This window comes from Rhopalosiphum padi, chromosome 2 (assembly GCF_020882245.1).
Source record: "Rhopalosiphum padi isolate XX-2018 chromosome 2, ASM2088224v1, whole genome shotgun sequence".
In the NCBI taxonomy this organism is placed as follows: Eukaryota; Metazoa; Arthropoda; class Insecta; order Hemiptera; family Aphididae; genus Rhopalosiphum; species Rhopalosiphum padi.
Window position 1 is genome coordinate 74,020,335 of NC_083598.1, and position 19,191 is coordinate 74,039,525.

A 19,191-nucleotide genomic window follows, 5' to 3' on the forward strand; every position below is an offset into this window, starting at 1 on the left:
AACTGTTTAGCTTAAATATAAATATTTATAGAATATTAATTTTACGTAAATTAAGTATAAAAACGAATATAATGTATTGAATGATAATTTACAGAATTAAAACAGCATACTGAAAAAAATTGTTCGTCATTTTTGTTAGGATAAAAATATGATTTTCAAAAAAAAAAATATTTAAAAAAACACTCATACAAGCTATTATCAGATTGGGATTATACAGTAAACATGTTGTATGAAAATATTAATTTTTCATTCAACCACAAAAAAATGGATTCTTTAGACTAATACTAATACATACTATATTATTGACCTACATAATTACAATATATTTTTTTTCAAAATATTATAAAATAATATTTATATCTTCTTCTTAATAGATTTTAATAAACTTTTTTAACACATATTAAAAATAATATCAACCAGTAGATTTGATTTCGTATTAAATATTATTTGCTTTTATTATAGAATACATATAATAATAACATCAAAAAAATGTTCTGCTGTATAGGTTTTGTGTTGATTTGTCATCATTGAAAAGGTAAAATTAAATATATTGAATGTGTACAATGTAAATTGAATGATAAATCATTTAACGAGTGGTAATGGTGTGTCAGATTCTATTCTTATTTAACGAATATAATATACGTATACTCAAATAATCGTCAAATTACATGAATATTGGAGTAGATCGTATCCACTATTTGTATATTTGATGCATAAGTTTATATATTTTTCGACTCGTGTCATTTTACCGACAATTTGTGGAAATGTGGCAAACAACAAATACCAAGTACCAAATACTCGTACAAGTAATTTGTTCTTATTACATGGCGATTATTTATCAAATACACGAGTTTTGAGAAATATGCTAAAAAGACAATATGTTAAATTCCAGTATTATATTATTTATAACTCGATAAGTAATTTATTTTATTATCAATGATATAGTATTTTGAGTTAATTTTACTTGAAAAACTATTACATACTATTATTTTATGATTAATTTATAAGTCAATGCATACTATATACCTTAGAACGTTGTGAATAGTTTCGTGGTTTAATTATTTAAAATTAGTCAAAATATATTAAAAATTTCATATTGTGAAGATAAAATACTAATATATGTGATGAAAAAAAAGTTAAAAATCTAAACAAATATTTTTTTTAAATTACGAAAAACAGACTAAAATTGTTAAGAGGATAATAATTATTTGTCATACATAAATATCCAATGTTTAATTTTAAATTCCTAGAAAAAAAGAGTTTAATTTTGAAAAAAAAAATAGTATAATATTATTCCATTATCCATACCATTTTTATTATACAATTTATATTTTTAATATTTTTAGTGTTCTAAAAAATGAAAAAAGGGACTTTATGGTCAGAGCCCCCCTTAGTTTACAAATGGGACTTTTACAAAGTAATAGCAAGATTTGTTAATTCAATTTTAAAACCATAGACAATACAATGAATACTAATTGGAAATTATTATTTTCAAGTACTGTGCTAACATTTTTTGAGTTGAATTAAAACTAAATAGAAATAAACATTTCTTTATTTTTACCTATATTTTAATCTTTATTGTTTAAAGCCGTGTTTAATATTTAGTCTAGTATGTATTTTAATGAAACTGTTTACAACACCAAAAAGCCATCCTTGTTTTATATAATATATTATATTTATATAAACTGTGTCGGTTGTAGATTTTGTAGCTATAAATGAACTTAATTGATATTATCAGTAAGTATACTATTCGAATTATTATACCAAGTTATTTAATATATTTAATATATTAGTAAGTATTCTAACCAGGGACGTTGACAAAATGAAAACTTGTAAAAATCTAGATCAAAATATATAAATTGCAGAAATTTGTAGTATATAGGTATTGGTCTCCTATATTTTAATTTAAAAATCGTCCATGAAGTAAAGAAGATGATTAATTTAATAAAAATCTGCAAAAACATACTTAATTTTAGAAGTTATTAAATAATAACCATCATATTTATGTCTATATTATATTTAAAATAATGATTGATTAACATAAAAATGTTTAAAACCATCTACATTAGTTGATGTATATGTGTAAAAATTAAATTTTTTTTGTTTAATTGGAAACTTTAATAGTATTAGGTATTATTGACTTATATAATAATATTTCTAAATACAGATTACTCATTATCAGTAAAACTTAATTAGATAATAATATTAAAAAAACAAATGTGATCAGTATTATAGTACTTAAATACATCAATGTATGTATGTCAATAATATTTATTTTTAAATTAGTAAAACACTTGGCTTGTATTAAGAGCGTTGTTTATAAGGTTAATAAAAGAATAAAACGATTCACTGAGAAAAAAAAGTATTATATAATAATATGGCTGTCGAGGATAATAATATATAGGTTCGTATACACTCGTCTTCGATATTACAAAAAACAAACTTTTAACGAGAATTGAAGGTGTACGAACGTCAGTAGACATCGATTCTATTTGAATACGTTTTACACGCCGTATGGAGTAAGTACATATACATCATATATGTACTATAATCATATACCCATAGTATAATATATTATACGTTGACGACAACGACGGACGACTATTTTAAAAGGTTTGCTAGGGCCAGGTACCGTGAAGGCGTGAAGTGTGTAGCCGACCATTCGATATAACGCCTTTTATCCTACCACCAATAACTGACGAGCGATGACATACGTGCGATAAAGATATTTTAAATTCTCTTTTGTTTATCTAACGTATGCTTTTACGGCAAAACTACAGAATATTTTATCGCATTGACATATCATTTTTATGCGAATGCAGTGAGTCGGTGGTAATTATATTAATAACCTGGTAATACATAAAATAATATGTGATCACTTTACGGGCAATGCGTTAGTATGGTTAAATAGACTTCAATTAAAACGTGCGAAGTTCGAGCCCATGAAATAATTATTTTTCCTCAAAGAATTTTAGATATTTTTTTGTATTTCAAAAAAAAAATAAAAATAATAATAATATTATATACTTGAAATTTTTACCATTGTTCAAACAGTAGATTCTCGTTATGTTGAATCTCAAGGGAAACATGTAAAAGTCCGAATACCAAAAATATCGAGATATCGAGTTAATTAAAATTCTTAAAAAAATTGATAAATAATTTGAATGTTTAAATTCCTTAGTTTGAATACTTAAAGTTCTAATACTACATACAACATGAATATCAACTATAATAATAATAACTACAATAATAAATAAATAATTATTTTTTTTTAAATCCGTCAATTACAGTTTGTTAAATATTACTTTTGTTTTTGTAAGAATATAAAAAATTAATTGTAAGGACATTTAATTTACCCTTATTTTCCATTTCACTATATTGTATAATCTATATGAATGACTACAATTATTGACCACCTACGCGCGAAATCACAATCACTATACTGAACGTAATATTTAATTTTTTGTTCTTACGGTAATAAAAATATTATTTGTGTATTCGAGATAACGAAAAACGATTAATTTTATTTCGAGTTATTGATAGCAAAACGCTATTAAGTGTAATGCTAGTTTCAAGAGGATTTAAATATAGTTCGAGATAGCGATGTTTGACATAATAAGAATTTACTGTATTATCATTTATTTTTATTTATGATAAAATTTTCAAAATATTATGATTTTTTTCAGCCATTTATAGGCGTGATATATTTTCAATCTTTTTTTTAGTTTTTTTCTTGAGTACAAAATTCCACATAAATTGAGATCTTACAACTGTATTAAAATACTAAAAATATATTGACACATTTTTTTTATACATTTGAAGTTAAAATTTAGACAAAATTCGTGAAAATCGTAAAAAAAAATTCCAATTATTGTGTAGTTATAGATTCATAAAAACTTTTCTTTTTATATCTAAATTAAAAAAATATTTAAAGATACTTATTTTTTATAGACATTTTAAGTTCAAATTTAGATTTAAATACTTAGTTATAAACAATAAATAACGATATTAATTATTATGTTATGAATCAAAAATTTAAGAACTATATTCATTGGTATTTAAACCTTTTGAATATATTATATTATAATGAATTTGACTATACACAATTTTTATTGTTTTTGATTTATTTTAAGATATTATCTATTTTTACAGAAATTGTTATTACATATTGAATTATATAGGTCAAAACAATGTAAATATATTATGTTATGTTATTAATAATAACTTATTATAATAATTAAATACTAATAATATGATAAATGCAATATTTGCAGAAAAAATTATATTAATCTAGCGTTGCATTAAAAGTGGAATAAATGATCTTAATGGCAATATCAAAGAAATATATCATGGAATACAGTTTGTGATATAGACTGACATACTGTCTCCGCTCAGAATTTTTTTCAAAAAATTTTTCGTATACAATGAGTTATATCATTGAATTAAACTTTAACACACGCACACAATAGTATCCCACACGAAACCTATTGTACAGTAGAGCGGTACTCACTTGCCTACCATTTTTTTTTAATTTGTTATTTGTTTTAGATAACAATATTTATCATTATAAAGAGTATTATTATTAGTTATTCTCTATGGCGTATATTAAATAGTATTTTGTTTATATTTATGTTACTAGCCACGACCAGTATATTATGTAATTAAATGTTTTCAGTTATCTTAATAGTGCGAGTTGTAAAGTTGATTGAATAATTTAGTTTGTACATATAAGTCGTGTATTTTATTTTTATACAAAGTGCATAGTGGCACTATAATCAAAAATCATCAATGCAAGCTCCACGAGCGCGTATTACATTAAATGTACGAGCACGGTTATATTTCTTAAATAATACTGTTGTGCAGAGTTCAAAAATAATTCATAATATTATTGAAATTATATAAAAAAAAAAAAATACATTATTAGGTATGTTTCAAGAAAAAAAAAATGCTGCGTAAATATAGATAGTAGTATATATACGACCTTTTAACTATATTAATAATATTGGTCGTTATTTAGTTTAAATAAAGTACCTGTTTGTTTGTATTACAGAATTGCTACTTGATTCATTATTGACTGTTTTCTACTATCTAACATAATATATTACTATTATGTGTATCTACCTATTATATACATGTAAGTAATGTAATTATAATGTACCTTTCGGGTCTTTAATATATGTATTAGTAGCTTAACGGCATTATAGTCATTAGTTAAACAGATGATCAGTTGTTTTTTTTCTTATAATTATAATACATAAATAAATATAGATATTCTTTAAGTGTACTTCGTATAATAAATGAACATACTATACATTATATATTTGACTGTATTATATGTTGCATAAAAATTGATTAACTTTTGATTACAAACGACCAACTATTCTGTAGTGGTCACACGGTGTACACACGCAATAAGTTAAGTAGCGAATAAAAAAAATTGATCCAAAACGTCGACTGCATCATTTGCTTTTATAAGGATACGAATTCACGTGCTGTGCCTCGAGAGCCCTCGCCAGCTTTTGTATCGAAAATAAACAGTTTATTATAATATTATATTGAGGTACTCACGTGAGGTCGGCGTTGCCCAGACAGTTGCCCGAGTACGAGCAATGGTACAGACTGCACACGTCGCTGCGCTCGTTGCCGATGGGCCTCATCTCGTACGTGATGTTGAAACCGTACACGTCCATCAGGTCATCGTGCACGCGTATGTGGTTACCCTGCAACCGGTCCAGCTGGAACCGGATGACCAGGTACGGTAACGTGGACAGCATCGACTGGCCGTACTGCGTGATGTGCGACTTGTTGAACACCTCGCGCACGGTGACGAAGCCAAAGTCGACGGGATACTGCGAGTACTCGGTGATTGTCAGCCCGTCGGTGACGTACAGCTGCGTGAAGTACACCTCGATCATGGAGTCGGCGGCGGCGGCGTCCGCTTGGATCACCCACTCGCACTCGATGGGCACCGGGAACGGGCCGGGGAATTTCGGCGTGGTGATCACGCCCTTGGTACCGACCAGCGGCTGATAGGGCGGCGTGCCGCACCGATGCACCGTGCCCGTGACGCCATCGTCGCCACCGCCGCCGTCGAACTCGTTGCCAGCCGCCACCGTCGGAGGAGCGGCCACGCAGAGCACAGCCATCAGCGCGATGGACAGCAAGGACGCGCGTGCGCACCGCCGCGACGCGGCCGCGGCTGTCTTGTGTTCGCCGCGCGAAACCATCACGCAACCATATCGGCCGTGGCCGACTTCATCGTCCCGGTGAACCGGCTCCGTCGGCGATCCGTCCGCAAAGCCGCACCGGTGTGGCAGCGATGTAGTAGCGATGGCCGCGGCCGACGGCCCACTCGTTTTCGTCGCAAATGACGTACACTCAAAACAATCGTTTCCGCCGCCGCCGCCGCCGCCGCCGCTTTTGCCGTCGTCGCCGCAGCCGCCGTTGCGGCCATTTCCCGCTTCCTGTGAACAAACACGCCGATATTATATTAGGTCGGTGTTGCAGTAGTGGTCAGTGGCGTTGAGCGAAACTCTGTGGACTGAAGGATTGGAGACACCCTTAAGGACATACGTTTATTATACGTTTTAATAGCGATGCCAGAAGCTAATTAAAAGGGAAAAAAAACGCGTGTCGGTCAACTCGATATTTTCTTGGATGCGTGGTTATAACATTGAACCATAGATATGTTAGGTTAAGTTTTTTAAATGCGAAAAAAAAAAAAAGAAGAAGAGATTGCTATGGTATCGAATTTATATTGATATGCATAGGTTGCTAGAAACAACATATTATAGGTACTGTAACGCGAAACCGGTTATAGAAAAAAAAAAAAATAGTATAACGACAACTATAGCGCATACAAAGTGTTAATAGTTAATATTATGATTTAATTAAAAACGAAAGTGTACATACAATGTCGCTATAGTAATGTTATCGTATTTTGAAAAGTGAGGCTTGGGTACTATAATGAAAAATAAATCTGTGAAACTACTTAATAATATTATTTCCGTTATTAGGAAAAAAACATTGAAACATATATGTTTTTAAAATTGTGTTTAAAAAATAATTATCGACAAGGTTACTATAGTAACGTTATTATATTAATTATCAATGGCTATAGATAACCTTACGAAAATCCCGATTAAAAAATTACACTAATAATAACAGTAGGTATCGTGTAAATGTAAAAAAATTGGTTGCGTCACGAAATCAGTCAGAAAATTAGCATTGCAACCAGCCCAAAATCATAGAGAAAAAAATATTATAATAATAATCATTTTACTATACTTATAAATACATTTAAAACAATAACATTGTATACTTTTAGATTAACTTTTAAAGCTTTAGTTTGATTTAAAAAATAATAAATTGGACGTATCAGTCAGGCCCCGGTCTAAATTCACCACTAATTATTATAAATAGTAAAAATTATAGTAAGTACATAGATGCGGCACTGCTATCTCATTAAAAAATACAATTTCAGGCTAACAGAATGGAAAGATAAACGATGGTTTATTTGTTTTGCACATGCATAAAAACTTTTGAGCGATAAAGAAACTATAACATTTAAATAAGAGTAAAAGAAATGCAATTCTGTTGTGGTTAAAGAGGAATCGATTAACATATTATTTGTATACAATGACGCAACTGCAAGTTTTATATCAATGAATGACAAAGATGTCGAATCCATGTGACGTTGGTCAATTTATGTTACCGAGTAACGACGGGAAAATATTTTGATTTTATTGTGCAATTTTGCATTTAATAAAAAAAAATAATAATAAAAATAATCGTATCATATCATATCTAAACAATAAAGTTAACAATTATAAAAGTATGGAAATCATTGCAACTACCAGTCATGACATTATGTAGGTAGTATAAAAAAAAGTGGCGCATTCCGAATAAACTCAATATTTGCGTCACCATAGATTTATGAAAGATTATTTTCCTCAAAATACATTGATGGATGAAGTTATTGCTGCTTGTGTTGCATAAAACATTTGAAACTAACAAAATACGCAACTGTTATAAAAATATTATATAAAGAGCCAACCGTGTAAGTATAACATGGTAATATAAATAACGGCCAGTGTTGGGAGTTATTCAAATGCTGTTTCAAATAATAATCAGGGTTGAAAATTCGATGATTTTGCATAATTTTATCGACAAATTTAATTCGAAATAAGTGAGATGTAAATTTGATTCTTGTGATATTATATAGACCTATAAATACAAAATCTGATTTCGCATATTTTTCCATATTTTAAATCTTAATGTGTCTACATTATATACGAATATTTGTTTTTTTATTTTTTTATTGAGTAGGTATTCCGGGGAAATATGATAAATTTAACAATTATTTGATAATTTTAAAATAATCTAATATCGTATTGAACCATTGTTACTTTATCGGACTACCAAATTTGTAACGACATTATTACGGAGAGAAATTATGTATTATTTGTTGGTAAGCTAAAAACGGTGATGACGTCAGAATTTAGTTCCAAAGTTATTAACATTTTATGTTTTATTTTTTACGATACTATTTTAAACAGTATAATAGGTAATATTCTTAATGTCTGGCAAACGTTTAATTGAGGTATAATGGGAAATATAGTATAAATTCAAATCTGAATAGTTCTACATTTTTTTTTTTGTACATTTTATTCATTTTCTCAACTTATTTTCGTCTACTATTATTTGGCATGTTTAAATTTAAAAAAAATTCTCGATTTCTGTACAAAATGACATCATATCAAGAAAAAAAAAATAGAATTAAATGTTTAGGCAATTTTAAAGTATTTGAGTTGTAGGCTTCCCATAGGCCACGTTATTCATTATTTTATTTTTGATTGATAACGTTTACATTGTTTTATGGTTGTATTAAATGTTAACTTTAAAGTTACCTAATAATAATGGAGATAATAATAGATTCGATATTTTTTTTGAAAACGTATAAAATATTCCTAGGAATATAGACTGACAGACCATCTCCACTTAAAAGCGTTTTTTTTGTGTGTTATGATTTATCGTTGAATTTAAATTTGACATTTACCAACTGAATAGGTTCACTTAAAATTTAATTTACACCCGAGTTACTACCCTGGTGTTTTTTCATTAAGTTTATTATGCATAACTTTACGTACTTGAAAATGTTAATACATATTTTCCTGTATTTGAATCTATACATGTGTTAAATACAAAAACATGACGTGTAATTGGTTTTTAGTACAGCGAATTCACAGCTAAAATATTAATTAACATATACACGCTATATAATCAGGATTATGCAACAATATCCACATGACTATCGTGAAAATAAAAAAAAATGTTAAAAGTTGGTATCCAGCAGATTGTGATAAAACAAATTTACGATACTATTTTTTTTAAGAACACGCATAAATCCGAATAATAATTAATTTCGTGCGATATTTGCTATAATATATACTTCATAGAATTATTTTGTAAGAAGAATAAATAATTGTTTTCGTTATAATTCGAGAAAAATACATCAGCTGCAGTATGGATATAGACCATTATACATTAGAAATTAATATATAAAATTATGTTACACATTGATTCAAATACCATTACGTTACTATCGTCCAGTTAACTTATTTACAAAGGCATAAACTAGATGGCATCATATTATTATAAACACATATATAACCCACATTCTAAAAAGTATGGCTTTATAATACAAATTAGGCAGTTAAAAATACCAACATGTTAAGGCCAGTGTAAGTGGACTATGTTACAGCGAGGAAAAAATGTCCAAATCAATAATTACCAAAAATGAATTGGTCGCCTAGTATGCCAAAAACTATTAAAAATCCTAATACAATTACCATGGTCACCAGTACAAGCTACTAATCTCCTTGATATGGCCATATAATATAACCTTCACAAAAACTTGTCAGACGATTCGGACTATTTGGAGTATGGGTTAGTAAACGGGTAGATAGTTAGAGATACAGAAGATACTTGATACAAGTCATAAAATCACTTGATAAGTCTTAGATATTAGTTTATAAGGTCATAAAACCGCTCAATACACATCGAACTATATAATATAATTGTAACTTTTGTTTTGAAAATATTAATTTAACATAACTAGGCAAACATAATAAGTGTTCATTTTTCTGTCGAAACTATTGGATCGTACTATATATATATATATATATTATATTATACAAGTATGACGTGTTTTCTAAGCGACACCAACAACGACATAACTGCTGTAGTCCGTACGGGGATAAGCATTTTTTTTCGATTGTTTACGTTTGGTCCGTATCGGATAGGCGAAAAATCCGTTTACTCGTGACCCGCACGAACAAGTCTATCCCCGCGATTCGCAGTTTCACACGAACTACACGCGCGTACGTATAACAATAATTCTTCTCAACGATTGTGACAGTCCGATCGATTGTTACAGCGCAGCACAGACGTTTACCGAAAGTAAATTATAAATTATAATTATAACAATTGAAATTTTCAAATATTATGTAGGTACAAATTGAGTTAAATTTGTTTTGTTTCGGCGCGCGTGCTATTACCTAGGTAGGATTTATAGGAAAACAACAGAGGAGTGATATTATTGAAGGCGAATCTGAATATATGTATACTGTCAATATTAATAATAAATAGCATAGTATTTTGCAATACATATCATTACCATTTCGATTATCTAATGTTCATCACATTTTTTATTCAGTTATGGTATTATATAAATAAATACTAAATTACCAGAAACTATTGATAACTTGGTCCAATGGTATAACAAGATACGAGTTTCCAATATTCGCAGTGTTGTATAAAATTAAGTTGATTTCTGATACTCGCACACAAAATTATTCAAATCATAAAACCATGCGATAAATACAAATAACACTTTTATTAAATTCATAAAAACCACGTGTTAACACTCATAAATCGCGACTGCCGACACTCTCACTTTCAATGGTGTTATGTTCTTCACATTCTGCTGACACGAGTTATTTTTTTCATTGGTCAAGTTTTTATAAATATTGTTATAATAGCTCTACTATTATATTATCTAAGAATCATAAATAATAAAACATACATTATTTCTATTGTGATCTCAGCTTAATATGATGGTATAATTGACCTAATAAATAATTAAAATAAAATTATGAAATTTACAGCATTATTAATATATTATGATAAATATATATATATACATATATATATATATATGTATATATTATTACCTAGTTATTAGTTGATTCTTTTATCAAACAATACTATTATTTTTTTTAAATTATTAACGTTTTTATTAATATTTTTAATTTTTTTTAAATTTTATTTTTGTCGATATATTTTTTAAAGTTTTTATCTTTATGACCATCAATAAACATTTCAAATATCGTATTTTGAAGCAAAATATTTTTCATAATATTTCGATCATAAAAATCGAAATCCGGACAAATAGTTTATTAGTTTAGCGAAATGGAGTGGAATGGGGTAACCCGCAAAATTTTGATCTACTATTCCGCTTGCCTATACTTTAAATACTTATAACTCATAAACTAATCGTCTGAATTTTGATATGTATGCATCGTAATATTCGAAATATTCTAAAAGTATTTTGATTCGGAATACGGAATTTAAATTAATGTACATCAGTATTCAAAAGGGTTATAAACATTTAAAAAAAAATAACGTTACAAATATATATTTTTTTTAAAGAATGTTTTATTTCGATTAATGTAAAAAAAAAATATATTTTCAAAAACATTAATATATTTTGAAATAACTGTCGTTCATTAAAAGAGTCACTCTGTCCATATCAAGTTTAATAGAACAGTTGTTCTTATGCCTTAAGATAAATAAAATAGCACAAGACAAATTATTGCTATCAAACATTATCGTTTTATTCATCGTCTAATATAAATTTACCTGACTTCTTAAAAATATGCAAGAATATTAGTACACTATATTATATTAAAATATAAAAATTCATAAAAATAATTATACTAAAATGGATTTTTATTTTTAATGTAAATTTTATGAAACAAATTTATATAATAATGACTGTAATAAATTATATTTCACAAAAAAAAGTTACAATAAAGACCGAACTTTAAAAATATTATTCGGTTAAATCGTACCAATTTTTTGTACACGATGAAATATTATATTCAACGACTTAACGATTTACGGCCGAGCGATTATCTTAGGTTCCATCAATTATTCACATTAAACCACTGAGTAGGCACTTGTTCTGCAAAATATTCATTTTTAACAAACACGCAACCACTACAAACACTATTTATTTGTATTAAGTTACTATACAACAGCCTTCAAACTTTTCATCCCAATAGAACACCACGTACATAGTAACCCGTGAGCGATAACAATACTATTGGTACGCGCAACAAACCTGGAAATTGAGAAAGATAAAGAAACCCAAATCGTCTGCTGAAGAAACTTTATAGTGAAAAGCCGATTGCACAATTCACCATCATTTTGAAAGCGACAAAAATCTATTCACGTATTTGTTCTGTTCATGATTCGACTATATCATGTACAATGAGCAACAATCAATGCTTTATAATAATATAAATATATATACAGGTATAATATATAGTGGTATAAGATTAGAACATATCCGAAATAAAGTGTAAAAATAAAATGGTATTTCTTACACTCAAAAAAATAATAGTATTTATCTAATCTGATATTTTGGCATTTAATTTGGAGATTTCCAAAGCCCGTCTTGAAATGTTTACCTGTTCAGTATTTTACTTTTTCCTATCACTACATAATTTAACAAATATTTATTTTATTTTTAACAGCCAATTAAAAAAAAAAAAAATTATTTTAAAAATAACGAAACAAAGTGTAATTTGATTTCAAAAATATTTCCTATAGTTAAATTCCCATAAAATGTAATTATATTTTTATTTTACGAACACTTGTATTTAAACTATCAAAATACTACGAAAATACGGTAAATTAAAAATATATTAAAATAATTTTTTTTTTTTGATTTATTATTATTGATCTTGTTTCTATAAAATAATAATATATAGCCTTATGTAATGAAAAAGAGATTGTTAAATATAAAGTGAAGATATATATATATTTTTAATTTTGTAAGTGTGCATAACAGAAATATTCAAACGTAATTTTATTATTATTTATATTTAACAAGTTTCAAACTATAAATTAACAAAGTTTTTATTAAAATATTACTAATTCATCTATGAGCACTGATATTCAAAAAATAAGATAGACAAAGATTTAGTTTAAAATGTATAAATTAATGTGGAACCAAACAGAATTTGATAAATTACGAAATATTTATTTTATTAGTAACATAATAATAATATTATGCTTTTAACTATTTGCACACGCGATTATATCGAAGTATTATACTAGCAAAAACTATTGGTCACTTTTTCAAGAAAAAAATTGCTACATGTTTTAAATATATAGCTTGAATAGTTTTAAAGAAATTATACTTTAACTTTATGATAAATATACGAGTAGGTAGTATGAATAGAGGGTTTTTCTCCCAAGAATTACTTTTTAGACATTAATATTTTATCCTACTCGTTAAATATTTTTGAGAACACCTGAACACCCAGGTATGCTTAGTAATATAGGGACTTTATAGGAGAATGTATTATTACCGCACTTAAATTTAAAATTCATTTTTTTTAAATATGCATCTATATGTATCAGTTAATACATATACACTATTTAAATTGATACTTAAGAAGAATTAAATATTAAGTTCCGTGCACATTTTTAGAAAAAATGTATTGAAATTATTAGAACATTGTATGATATTGATGATTTAAAAAGAAACAAAACTGAATAACCGCTTTACTATACAAAGGGCATTGAGGATTTATTGTCATGGAGTAAGTCATTGTTATGTATATATATATTAATTTTTAATTCAATGGTAAATCATCATTAAATACGAAAAACAGATCTGAACGATGTTGATTGAACAGTCTATATTACTATATATATATATTTAATACAATATTCATAATTTTATTTAATTAAATAATTTTATTATTGGTATAATACGATTCATTCAATTAATTTTAGACGAAACCGTTGCAATAGTTTCATCAAAATTTGAATTCAAAAGATTTATAAAAAAAAAATAAGATTTATATATATTTTTTTTAATTTTTCGGTTACGATTGGACTATTATACTTATAAGATATTATCTTATAGATATTTTTCGAAAAAAGCAAAAATGTCAAATTTAAATAAGCCAAGGTGTCAAAAAAGTCAAAATATTTCGAAATAATATAATATAGCTTGTATAAAAGCGCTAATATAAACGTTTGGTGAAAACAGGACCATATTGAGGCATTTGCGTTATCCCCCCCCCCAATGAAAAATTTGCATTTGACAAGCCATGTACATTTTCATATAATAGGTATAGTTATACTATAAATACATACAAACCTAACTATTTTACAAAAATATTACCACACATTTCAATTATGCGTTTAATATATAGATATTCCATGTATACTGAATTGTCAATATTTCAAATGTTGTGCTCAAACATTCAACAGCCTTCACATAAATAATTTTTATACAATACTAATAGAGCGAGACTCTACTGTAGTAAGTTGTTAAATTAAATAAACATTTTTCAAATATTACGTGAAAAAATTATTACATAATTAGTATTGAAATTTGTAACCCTCTAAGAATTGCGCCCCTGGCCCATGCTCTCTTGCCCTGATCTGTATACGGCCCGGGTGAAAAATCAAGTATTTACAGTTATTTGTTTTTGAATTAAACTTTTCGATTTGTGGTACATAAGTAGTTCTCCTAAATGTATGATTTTTGTTATTTTTTTTCGATTTTGACCGATTATTTTGAAAATTTTACAATTTTTTCTATTACCAGAACACTATCCAATAAAAATATGCAATCAATGTAAAATGTATACAATATTTATCAGAATCTGGAATTGGTGATTTATAAATATTCCTGGTTTTTTAAAAATAAAATTTTTTTTTTCGGAGTAGTATTGTACATTTTTACTTTTTCCCCTCTCCCAAACACCTGAAAAGTGTAGTTGGGTTTTATTTTCTACCAGAAACCATTCTCGAATTGAAGTTTTTTTTTTACTGTAAAATGTTTCTTCATATGCAAAAAAAAGTACAGCATTGTAAAACGTACACATTCTTTGCTGATAATCTAAAATTATTGGAATGACTGAAATTTATAAAAATATATTACAATTAATTTTACATTTGAAAAAAAATTTAGAGCTTTGTAAAATATGTTCAATAAAATATGATTGCTAAAACGGATGTGCCTACACAAAAACGTTATGCTACAATAGCGTATAGTATTATTTGAAACGTTTCAAATAATCTACAATTTATAGTATATCTGATGCTAGCTGCATTTTGTAACAAAAAATTGCGTAGATTTTACACACACAAACACATATATGAAACATGTCCAGAGCAGATAAAGGAATTTCTATAGTTTTGGCTGTGTTAAGCCTTTGACTTACCACAACGACACGCGTTATAGTTGTCCAAACTGTAGGTGTCTTTTCACCCCAACACCGCGCCTGACAGACAAATTGAAATCACCTAGAAACCACATGGTGTGAACCTTTGACGATGGAAATACGGCAGTTCGGAGCAGAAAATATCGTTTGTGAAAACGTGTCACTGGATACAGGTGGGGGGGGGGTGGAAAAAAAACTAGAAACCGTAAATCATATTTTGCTACGGTCGGTTCTATCCGGTTGCCGTGTTTCACGTCCCCCGTATTACAATGGCCATTCAAAGGGATGAATCGACCAGTGTGCGCCAAAAGTGGTTTCCACTCGAGTGACGGTAGTTTAAATAGATTTTTTCAAAAGCTTTATTTCAAAACTTGGTCAAAATCATAACGCTCGTGGTTGATCGGAGACACCGTACTTGGACGATTCGGTACAGAAATATTTATGATATGTAGACCTAATACACAGCCACATGTAGGTACATATGTCATCTATAGGTATAATATTCACGAATAACACTTATAAATGTAAGTTTTTTTCTCCAAAGTTGTTGTTATTTATTCGTTTGAACTAAATATTGTCTATAAACAGCACAAATAAGGCATCTATATACGCTTTTACATATATATTGCTAGAAAACTATATTTGTGAAACGTTTAGACGAGTTGAATCCTTTCAACGTTTTCGATATATGCGTATGCGTATTCATAAATAGAAAACGTAAAAATTGCCATACAATTTATTTTAGGAATTGAACTACGTTATTAATAGTATTTTTGTAAGAATAGAAAAGCAAGCTTATTATTTTTTTATATCAATTGGAATTTATTCAAATACAGTTATAGAACAATCATAGACTTAAGTATATATATAACTAGTTGCTAGTCCTCGAATGGGTGACCACCTTGACATTTTAGCAACACACATGCCATGACCTGACCTAACCATGATTGTTAAGGTAAATACTAAATTTTATTCTAGATGTATCTATTCTAACATAAAAATATTATGTTATGGGCGATAATTTTCTTTTAGTGATTATTTATGAATAGTAAACAATACTTAAGTTACAATAATATAAAATGTTAGTTTGCACATATTGGATTTATTGAAATAATGTAAGTAAATAATATATATTTTATTGAAAAATAAGAAACTATGAAGAATACTAACTTAATTGTCATATAGTACGGTTCTTAAGAATGTAAACAATCAATTTTCTCTCGAGACTAAAATAAATAACCCGGGAAATAATGTTTGCTAAACATTTGTTAAATTAAATAAAGTTCATTGATAATCAACTTTTATTGCTAGGAATTTGAAATAAGGGCAATTATTAACGAACACATTTTTCAAGTCAAAGTCACATATTAAGTAGGACAAAAAAACAGTTTATATATCAAAGTAATAAGTAATAATATACCTATATTTAATAGTGTATTTATGTAAATAAACGAATTATAACTATAATATTATTTTAATACAAATACTTTAAAATTGTTTTAAACAAATTCTGTTATTCTGTCATCTTCAATGTTTATATAACATACTAACAAAGTTATTATTAATAAATGTATTTTAATATCAGTAAAAGGTACAAGTATTATTTTATTATTTTTGTAAAAACAAAATATATTGTCTTTTCGTTTTCACTAATATACGTAAAAAAAAATTATTCATTTGTCTATTATAATTTTAGACAACAATATCAAATAATCATAACTAAAAATGTATAGCCTAATCAATGAACATATTATGTCATTAACAATGAAATCAATGTGTGAACAAAAATACTGTTATTGTACGTTAATCGATTGAAGTAGTTTAGGCTTTTTTCTTTCTCTCTTTTTTTCTTCTATAAATTATGTAAATGCTTATAATATTGTATTATTGATGAATTAAATGGAGATTCGATGAATTGAATATGTAATTGAATTATGATTGGCTACTGGATAAAATATACGATAAGACATAATAGGATGTAATAATAATACATAACATGTATGTTATACCTGAAAGAATATAATATAATATAGTATACACTTATATACTACATAAGAATAAATATGTAATAGTTAAAGATCTGGTGAAGTGAGGAATGTTATGTAATACAGTTATCAACGATGGTGAGTGTTTGCTTTTTTTTCTTTTCGAAAAACACTACTATTGGACAGTAGGTAAGTAATGTTTTGAAGGAACAAGTAGTATTTAAAAAGTAAATTTAAACAGTTTTACTGTGATGTCAAAGAAAAAACTTAAACATTTTTATTTAAGTAATAAAAATAAAGAGTAAGCTAGTCTGATTTTAATTCAATCATATTTACTCAGTATTAGAGATATCAGAAACAAAGTCAATACTTGAAAACATTTTTATTATATTATTTATCTATAATATTAGAATTATATATGAATTGTATTATTTGTATTGTAATTGAAAAGTTGATATATCACGATAATATCACAAATAAAACATACCTAATTAATATGTAATATTATTTTATCAATGAAGAACGAATCAGCTTTATAATTTTTATAAAAAAAATCAAAACGTTTTAGAATGAATAGATATTATTATAGTGATTAAAACTACCAATTAAAATAAATATTTGTAGAATAATGATTTACGATTGTCGAACATTAGCAATTTTACGATATAATATGTTATATAATATTTAACATTATAAGCTATTATACTGCATTATAAAGATATCATTTTTGTCACTACATGGTTTGCAACTTAATTTAGAACAGAACTTACCACTGTAATATTGCATTAAAAGTACTGTATTTTAAACGATATTTAGTGACGGACACGTACACGCATAAACATCGTTCAATCGATACTATTGATATATCCAATGAATGCAATTATAACCATGAACATAGTCAAAATAACACTAATAAGTTATAAGTAATACTACTGAATAAATGGGGTCCATTAAAATTTAAAAAAAAATTAACTTCATATTATGCATTATCAATTTAAAAATTTAAATTATGGATTCAAAAGAGTCTTTTATAAATTAAAAATCGTTGATATAAGCATAGTTATTTTAAATTTTTATGGTAGCAACTACCTAATTGGCCTCAAGTTTAAATTTTAAATGCAATTAACGTGTATACATTACAATTTAATATATCTATATTATATGTAGGTATTCTATTGACATTAGAATATAAGTAAACAACACTTAGGTCTGTAAAAATATTCATTCAATATTTATTTTTCTTTTAGAGGATTCTTTCTCTGTCAATATTAACAATGTATTGTACTCAATATTTTTAAATTTAAATATACTTAAGAAGTATGTGATATAGAACTCAACGAAATTAAACCAAAACATACACACGCACCTATATATACCAATTATTTCTTAGTTGTATGAATAAGTTAAAAAAGTATAAACTGTTGAGTCATTTCTATGTTATTGTTTTTAACAATAAAAAAATACTTTCGTAGAATAAGAGCTGAATTTATTTTATTATTTTTCAAGTAAGATACAATCAAAATATACATCAATATTATTTAAAATGTACATTTTGTTATGTATATAAACTATTGTAGAAATGCACAGTTAAATTTATTATTTTCAAAATAATTTTGTTTTGAGGGATATATTTTAACGAATGTAAGTGAATTTTTGAGAAAAACGATGGTATG

General features: G+C 27.0%; 1 protein-coding gene across 1 annotated transcript in view; it reads right to left on the reverse strand.

The window, feature by feature from the left end:
• The window catches only part of LOC132919693 (uncharacterized), a 200,910-nt gene that overhangs the window by 132,163 nt on the left and 49,556 nt on the right, over nt 1-19,191 (reverse strand). Inside the window, exon 3 of the mRNA XM_060981474.1 lies at nt 5,569-6,464. Within this exon, the coding sequence (XP_060837457.1) occupies nt 5,569-6,227 (659 nt within the window). The 5' untranslated portion in view covers nt 6,228-6,464. The remainder of the gene's footprint in view (nt 1-5,568; nt 6,465-19,191) is intronic.